Source organism: Quercus suber, unplaced genomic scaffold (genome assembly GCF_002906115.3).
Source record: "Quercus suber isolate HL8 unplaced genomic scaffold, Cork oak 2.0 scaffold_520, whole genome shotgun sequence".
Classification (NCBI taxonomy): domain Eukaryota; kingdom Viridiplantae; phylum Streptophyta; class Magnoliopsida; order Fagales; family Fagaceae; genus Quercus; species Quercus suber.
Window position 1 is genome coordinate 538,145 of NW_027069969.1, and position 9,174 is coordinate 547,318.

The 9,174-nt window shown below is 33.9% G+C and overlaps 1 protein-coding gene across 1 annotated transcript; it reads left to right on the plus strand.

The window, feature by feature from the left end:
- Window positions 1-981: 981 nt before the first annotated feature.
- LOC111990544 (calcium-dependent protein kinase 26) lies at window positions 982-7,470 on the plus strand. The gene is given in 8 exon segments (XM_024022332.2): window positions 982-2,532; window positions 3,258-3,296; window positions 3,299-3,400; window positions 3,534-3,686; window positions 4,358-4,473; window positions 4,591-4,758; window positions 5,979-6,203; window positions 7,091-7,470. Coding segments are annotated over 8 exon segments (1,920 nt in total). The 5' UTR covers window positions 982-1,538; the 3' UTR covers window positions 7,214-7,470.
- Window positions 7,471-9,174: the final 1,704 nt, after the last annotated feature.

A 9,174-nucleotide genomic window follows, 5' to 3' on the forward strand; every position in this document is an offset into this window, starting at 1 on the left:
CAGACATTGAGACTTAGGAGAAAATTTGTTTCAAATTATTATAAAAGTGAAACTTAAAGGTGGGTTCACTTGAGAGTTGAGACCCTCACTTCATGTCATCATGGTTTATATTATATACAATGAAATTTGAGAACATTAGGATCAATTATATTAAGGATACCTTAAATTGGGTAGGGACTAGGTACAATTTTAAAGAGATTATTTTTCTTATTAAAAAAAGAAAAAGAAAAAGAAAAAGGAAGAAGTAAAAATTAAGCATATTTAGGAGAAAATCCTGCCAAAAAAATCAATCAAAGTTGTTGAATTTAGGATTAATGTTATCTTATTCATTCCTTCTCTTTATTATCTAACTAAAGCAAACGAAACTCCTAATCTCTTTATCCAAAAATGAAAAATAAAGCAAACAAAAAGACCAAAATACCCTCACCCTAAGACCCCTAAAATACAAAACAAAAAAAATAAAGAATACACCGGCATAGGCCGGTCACCGGTAGTGGAGAGTCTGGCCCCTCAAGCCGCCATCTTAATCCAACTTCCACCTGCTGACTCCTGTGAATTCATGCCATGCTGTTAATGCTAATATTTTTTTATATATTTTATTTTACTATTAAACTTTTTTTTTGGAACCATATTTTACTATTAAGTTAATTCTTAAAAAAAGATAAAAAAAATTTATATATAAAAAAAAGGTTCCGGGTCCAAATCACAGTCTTTATTTTACTATTAAACTTTTTTTTTTGGAACCATATTTTACTATTAAGTTAATTCTTAAAAAAAAGATAAAAAAAATTTATATATAAAAAAAAGGTTCCGGGTCCAAATCACAGTCCAATTGGCACCATTAACGGAGAGCTAAACAAAAAAGACTCCAAAAAGATTATTTATTATTATTTATTATTTTATAATATCGAAGAAAGAAAAACCCACAAAATTAAATTACTATTAAGACTTTTTATTAACGCGTCCGACTCCGACCCTAGAAATTTGAAACATTCCAAACACAAACAACCTGCGACTCTCTCTCTCTCTCTCTTTCTCTGTTCCTTGTTTCTCTTCTCCTTTCGTGTCCTACATTAATAATCCGCGAAACAAAATTATAAAATTCAATGCCCTTCTGTCACAAATTTCTCAACTACTCAAACATTTTGTTATACCTCTCTATCTCTGTCTTTCCATGGCGCCCATTTTTTATTCATTCCATTCTCTGAATCTTTCTTTTTTGTAATTCTTCGGCGTTGATTGCGTCAACTCCACGTAATTTTCCATTGTTTTCCTCGAACTTTTATATTCTCATTACGATAATCTTGTTTCGTTTTACAAGTCTTCTTTAAAAAAAGGGGAGGTTTTATTCAGGTTTCTCAGCGACTCTGTTGAATGGTTTTGTTTCGTACGCCAATGGCTAATGCTATTCGCTTCAGATTCCAATACCCATTTGCGAAATACGAAATGGAGCTGTAGCGTTTCTCTCATATCTCACATATATGGTTCGTACAAGAAGAAGAATAATACAGGGTCAAAAATAGTAATAGTAGGATTCGATGGGAAATAACTGCGTGGGAAACAGAGATCCTTCCAAGTATGGACTTCTGGAATCGATTTCCAAATCGGTTTGGTGGACTAGATCCCAGGACTGCCTCGTTTCTCATAAAGGAATTGCCAATGAATCATCAACTTCTGTGAAAAAAGAAGTAGATTCTCCTTTACCTGTACAAAACAAGCCTCCCGAAATGGTTAAGATTTTCTTTGAAGATATTAAGCCAGTGCAGCCCATTAGAAATGTAGAGGATGATAAATTAGCACAACCACCCGAGAAGCCGGACAAAGAGGAAGAGACTAAAAAACCTGCAGAACAACCATTGAAGCACAAGGAAGAGATTACTATTACTATTAAACCGGTACAGCTGCCAATTCCAATTCCAATTCCAAAGGAGCAAGAGGAGGAGGTTACTAAGCCAATAGAGCTATTAAAGCCGAGGAAGCTTCCTTATAATGTGAAGAGATCAGCGAGTGCCGGGCTTCGGGCTGATTCTGTTTTGCAAACCAAGACTGGTCATTTGAAGGAGTACTATAACTTGGGGGAGAAGCTTGGGCACGGGCAATTTGGGACGACATTTCTTTGCGTGGAGAAGGGGACTGGGAAACAGTACGCGTGCAAATCTATTGCGAAGAGGAAGCTGTTGACGAATGAGGATGTGGAGGATGTGAGGAGGGAAATTCAGATAATGCATCACTTAGCAGGGCAGCCTAACATAATATCAATCAAAGGGGCTTATGAGGATGCTGTTGCTGTTCATGTTGTGATGGAGTTGTGTGCAGGGGGTGAACTTTTCGATAGGATCATTCAGCTGGGCCATTTTTCAGAAAGGAAGGCAGCTCAGCTAATTAGGACAGTAGTTGGTGTTATAGAAGCCTGCCACTCTTTAGGGGTCATGCATCGTGATCTTAAGCCAGAGAATTTTCTTTTTGTCAATGACCAGGAGGATTCGCCTCTCATGGCAATAGATTTCGGATTATCAGTGTTCTATAAGCCAGGTTTGTTCGAGCATTCTCCTTCCCTTTGACTTGTATTTCTTTGGCTTCATCTCAATTTGTCTTGTTCTATCATCTATATTTACTGCCAGTAGACCGTACTTGATATTTTGAAATTACATAAACTTCTTACATATTGAATTGGGAACTCTCTTATGGACATATTCAGCCTCAACCTGTCCTATTGTAACTACTTTGCTAGAACAAGCTTACAAGCAAAATCATTTTTTTACTTGTATAAAAAATTTGTAACTAATTTGCTAGAGGTGGTAATGTAGATCCAATACAGTTCAAATAATGCACTTTGTTATGGTAAATGTGGCTATTAGATTTTCTGCTTATGATACATTTATTGTTGCCTCAAGTTCTGGGGTAGTCTTTCTTGCTTTTTATTTAGAGGAATAATATGTTTGGATTGGTAATTTTATAGCTTTAGGCTTCCTATATATGTTAATGTAGAGTCTCTAGATCATTGTTGCAGGGGAGAGAAATCATTTGGGAGTTTTGAGATCAGCCTATACCTGTCAAATAAGTAGAAGAATTTCTATTAGACAACCATAATGCAAATTATGTTGCTTTTGATTATACTGTTCACCAGATGATACCCGATTATTTAGTAGAGTATGAACTCTTGATATGAATTTTTTTTTTTTTTTTTATAAATTTTTGCAGTTATCTAAATACAATTATGCTATGTGTATTTTATTACTGATAGTCCTAGATTACAGGGGAAATTTTCAGTGATGTGGTAGGAAGCCCATATTATGTTGCCCCGAAGTTTTGCGTAAGATTTATGGTCCAGAATCAGATGTTTGGAGTGCTGGTGTGATCCTTTACATTCTTTTAAGTGGGGTGCCTCCTTTTTGGGCTGGTAAGAATCCTAAAATGCTTTAGAATATGGATTTTTTTTTCTTATTGGTGCTTTCATAGATTGTTTTACTATAGTTCTAGTGATTTAAATTTACTTTTTTCTTCTCTTCTTTTCCTTTTACGTTTTGAAATAGAAACGGAGCACGAGATATTTGAAGAAGTTTTGCATGGTGACCTGGACTTCTCATCAGATCCCTGGCCTAATATCTCCGAGAGTGCAAAAGATTTAGTTAGGAAGATGCTTGTCAGAAACCCAAGAAAGCGGATAACTGCACATGAAGTATTGTGTAAGTTGTTTTTTTTTTTTTTCTTCTGTTTCCTCCCCTACGGATATATCTGAGAATAATCATGATAGTGATAGTATGGCAAGCCCCCTCTCTACAGATGGCATGACATACATGTAATTTCATTGACAATTTCCTATATTGGCCACTCAAATTTTAGCTTTTGGGCTTTTATTATATAGTTGTTGATAGATAGCCAGATGTGAATAACCTGACTGAGACCACTTAAACTCACCTGGTCTGTTATGTACCTTGTTTGTCGGAGCAAATTTAATAAGTAGCTTTCTGTTGTAATACTGATAAAATGGCTTGTAAAAATTTTCGTGCCTGTTTTCTGCTAGTTGGCTGTTTGAAGAAAAGCCTTTTTTAGAAAGTTTATTTCAGAGTCAGAAGATTTTTTTTTTTTCCTTATTTCGAAGGAATGTAGAATGACATGCATCATCATAGTCATTGCTGCTTGAAGAGAAAATAAGAAAAATGATTTATCAAACAGAAAAAGAAAATATAGCATAAGGAAAGCATAATTTCAAAAGCATTTGGATAAGGCAGATGACTTTGCATTGTTATTCTATATATGTGAGCTATTTGTTTATTTGATGGACATGGAACTCATGTTTATGTCAATATAAGGAAGTAATTCTTTTCCATTGATAATTTTTTTGTGATTTTTGCAGGCCATCCTTGGATTCAGGTTGATGGAGTGGCTCCAGACAAGGCTCTTGATTCTGCAGTATTGAGTCGCTTAAAACAGTTTTCTGCAATGGACAGGCTTAAGAAAATGGCTCTTAGAGTAAGTTGTTATTTTATTTTCACATAAGTCAATCCCACAAGTATTTGTGACTAATTCTTTATAGATTTAATTATGTTAAGAAATTGCTTTCTTAATTTTTACATTTATTATCTGTAGGTTATTGCAGAGCACCTCTCTGAAGAAGAAATTGCAGGGTTAAAAGAAATGTTCAATGTGATAGACGCTGACAATAGTGGTCAAATTACTTTTGAAGAGCTCAAAGATGGACTAAAAAGATTTGGTGCCAATCTAAACGAGTCTGAAATACATGATCTTATGCAGGCTGTAAGTATTGTAACAGAAATGTTTTTTACTCATATGCTACACTTGAAACCCATGAATAGCATTTTAAATTAAATGAGTAATGCATCATTTCTTTCCTCAAATTGTAAAATTTCTTTCTACTTGAATGAAAATAGAGGGTGAGAGATATCATCTTTGGTTATAAGGTTCAAATTGATGAGTTTTTGCACGGTGAATTTTCCGGCAGACCCCAGGAAGTATTTCTTCCTCTTCACCTGCCAAGGAGACACAGAAATTCAGATATTTGAATCACTGAACTGGATTTTGACCATGGGACTTTTGCTTTAGGATATATGGTTCTAATGTACAGCCATCCTATCTAATGAGTTTTATTGGAGGCTCCAAAATGTAGGTCTTCATGTAAATTCCTATATCCCCATCAGCCAACATGACCACTCAGGCTCAATAATGAATCTCTTTGTAATCTAATGATGTCACTATTGGCATTCTAATTCTTTTGTTTTGTTGCTTTCTAGTGCTGTTATTTTTATGATTGAGATTCAAGGATTTAACTTATTAGCCCAAGTTCAGAACAGATATATAATCCCATTCAAGTGGTTTAGGGAAAAGGCCAATGGTTCAGATTTCCTTGCACAAAAAGTCTATCATGGTGCCTTCTATTCATAACACAAAGAAAACTCTCTCATTTGGTTATCTACTTTCTGTCTTTCTCCTTCAAGGTTGCATTACCTGCACTTTGATGCATTATTCTTTCTTTTTAAGGTTTTTTGTTCAATCCTTTCCTAGTAACTTATCCAATTACAGCATAATAGCTGCTAATGGAGCTTTTTAAAAATAAAATCTTGTGGACATAGTCTGTCTAATCATGGGGGTAGTATTCTATCATGGCGTTGGATTGCAAGTTTTTCTGGAATCCTTCTTTGTTACTAGGGTTGACCCATGTCTCAAAAGAAAAAATTCTGCCGCTGTAACACCATTTCTCCTGAAGTTGATGCATTGCTCCATGTTCTCCTGTTCTGTCACTGCTTGCACAGCATCATGAAAGCAAAACCTCTCCAATGTATTCTTTTCCTATATTCAAGGATGGCTATTCCTTAAGTATACATTTTACTGAGTGTGGTCGTGTTTGCTCCTGTATTCAAATTGAAATATATCTTGAACTTTGTTTAAATCCTACACTGTGCACAATATTCATCATACCTATTTTAGACAATGGCCTAATGCTTGTTTTTAAATTTCAGGCAGATGTTGATAATAGTGGCACAATTGATTATGGGGAGTTCATTGCTGCAACGTTGCATCTAAACAAAGTCGAGAGGGAAGATCATCTATTTGCAGCTTTTTCATATTTTGATAAAGACGGAAGTGGCTATATCACGCAAGATGAGCTCCAACAGGCTTGTGAGGAGTTTGGCATTGAGGATGCCCACTTGGAAGAAATTATCCAAGAAGTAGATCAGGATAATGTAAGTATATTCCTTACGATCACATAATCTTATTTTTACTTAAAATTGAATAAGCCATCCTTACATCAATACCACATGTGGCGCATAGTGAAACTTAATACTTTGACAATTCTACGATGGGAATCTCTGATATGGGAACTAATAGAAAAATAAAAAAATATGGCTAGTTATCAACAACCTTCTAATTCCTTCAGAGGCCATGTTGACAAAAAATGGACAGCTGCATGCAAACACACACAGAGATACACTAGACAAAGCGCAAAAATGATGCCTGTAAAAAGAAAGAAAGAAAGAAAGAAAATCTAAAAAAGAATTAAAAATAAGGGAAGAAGAGGGAGAGCTTGAGAATATGACAGTGGAAAAAAGGTTTAGTGCTAAATTGCTTTATATTTTGTTTAGATGATCTTTCACTTAAAAAGCAATTATTGGTCTCAAGATCCTTTACAAAAAATTTAGCCCCGAAAAAACAGATATTTTATGAATAAATTGATGGGAATTTTTATTATTGATATAAGAATTTATTAACCCTACAAGCACCTTTCTGTCATGGACTGAACTCAAACTTTTGAGTTAAATAATTAAGGGAGAGAGAGAGACCCTTGGCTACAAAACTCAATGGTTAAGCTATACTTTTGTTATGTTGAAGCACAACCTTTTGGTGATGAGAAATGGAAATTATTACAATACTGGCTGGAGAGTTATTGCTTCAGTTGGGTAACCTCTTAATTCTGAACTTGTACTACCGATTGAGAATGACATAGACAAGTTGGCCAAATAGATTACACTGAGTTCCAACTTATACAATCTTTTTTGTCAATGCATCTTTAATACTGTAATTCAATTCTATCTTCTTTTGATTTAAGATTTGCCTTGTACTTGTCTTTCAGGATGGACGAATAGATTACAACGAGTTTGTGGCCATGATGCAGAAAGGCAATGCTAGTTTGGGTAAGAAGGGTCACCAGAGTAGTTTTAGCATTGGATTTAGGGAGGCACTTTCAGTTTGCTAACATAGTGAGGCCTTTTTCTTTTTCTTTTTTCCCGAATACTTGGTAACTCTTTCTTCCCCACGGTCTGTGAATGTATACAACTTTCAAGGTGCAACGATCGTCAGGTGCTAGTATATAGTAGATGCCTTATTACTTTAGCGTTCAAATATTGAATTTTACTTAATAGTTGCAGTTGTATGATTGTGACTCACTGATCACAAAACAGGCTGAACTTTCCTATGTATTATATGAAGGAAAAGAAACTTTTGATGTAAAAATTTGTCGTTTCCTCTCTCTCCCTCCCTCCCTCACACGCACAACATGCACGTGTTAACTCACTTATCTTCTTCATAAAGTCAAATTCTGAATTTATATATTTTGTTCCATAATTTAAGAGTACATTTTACATCACAATAATTTCAATTACTTATGCATAGCATTTGCAATGAGCCTCTCTTGTTTGAACTTATATCAGGGTCTTTTGGATACCCCAAGACTGTATTTGAATTTGAACTTGCCACAATCTTTCTATTCTCTATTGCTTTTGTTCTTCTTTCTTTTATCTTTTTGGATGAGTTACTTCTTCCTCTTTTTGGGTTCTTAATTAAGTTTTTGATAGATTAGAAAGAAATGCAACAGATGATGGTTTTGAAACTTAAAACTGTTTGAATCATCAACTAAAATTGCAAATGAAAACTGTTCGAAAATATATAAGCTATGCTCTGGATAAGATTACCCAAACTTTGGTAAACCCCTATTGTTATATGTCCTGAATTTGAATTTTAGTTTGTTAATAAACACATATTTATAGATTTTTTCTTTGAATGAGAGGCCGAGCAAAGCTTTTAACTATTAAGGAACGGGAATGAGTTGTCTTTAAAGTAAGACTGGGGACATTGACTATTATTGAAGTTTCAAAGTCTATTTTAAAACTATCTATTTATATATCTTTGAAAACTGTTCGAAAATATATAAGCTATGCTCTGGATAAGATTACCCAAACTTTGGTAAACCCCTATTGTTATATGTCCTGAATTTGAATTTTAGTTTGTTAATAAACACATATTTATAGATTTTTTCTTTGAATGAGAGGCCGAGCAAAGCTTTTAACTATTAAGGAACGGGAATGAGTTGTCTTTAAAGTAAGACTGGGGACATTGACTATTATTGAAGTTTCAAAGTCTATTTTAAAACTATCTATTTATATATCTCTCTCTATATATATATATAGAAAAGAAAAAAAATCCTTCTTTATCACCCCTAGTAAATCAATGAAATCTTTACATTGATTTGTGATTTTTACTACGATGGACCAATACCGGGTAACTTCCAAGAAAACCATTCACATGACGGACGTGATGACGTTCATGTATTAGGGGCAACAACATACCACTATAGTCTAGGATTGCATTTTCTAGCTTCTTTTTTGCATTTTAGACGATCTTTTTTGTGTGTAATTTTTTAGATTATTTTTCTAAAAATATTTTATGCATGTTGTAATGTTTATAAATATAATTGCTTGCTTGTAGGGATGAAAATACTATAATTGACCATTAATTCTAAGGAAATCGATATTTGAATTGAACGAGATAAAAGATTGATGCTGGGCTTTCAAATGCCTAACACATCTCATCACTTAGCCTCTGACTTTAGATTAAAGGATTATAGGTTATAACTTATTCAATTTTTTTTCCCCTTTTTTCAGTATGTAAATAGGAATTAAAGTATTGTAATTTTCTATCTTCAATTTGAAATAGAGAAAGGAGCAATATAATTTGCTATTTTCTTTATTATTGAGAAAATGTAATCATAAGTTTTATTCTTATAAAAATCTATTTTTTGAGGTTTCTTAATTTATGTCCCATAATAATCAAGTGGTGATTTTATTGTAAATTTCTCGATCTAGTAGGAAAAACATTGTTAGTAGAACTAGAACCTCATTTTGAGACTCATAATTGAGGAAGTACCTAAGAATTTCGGTC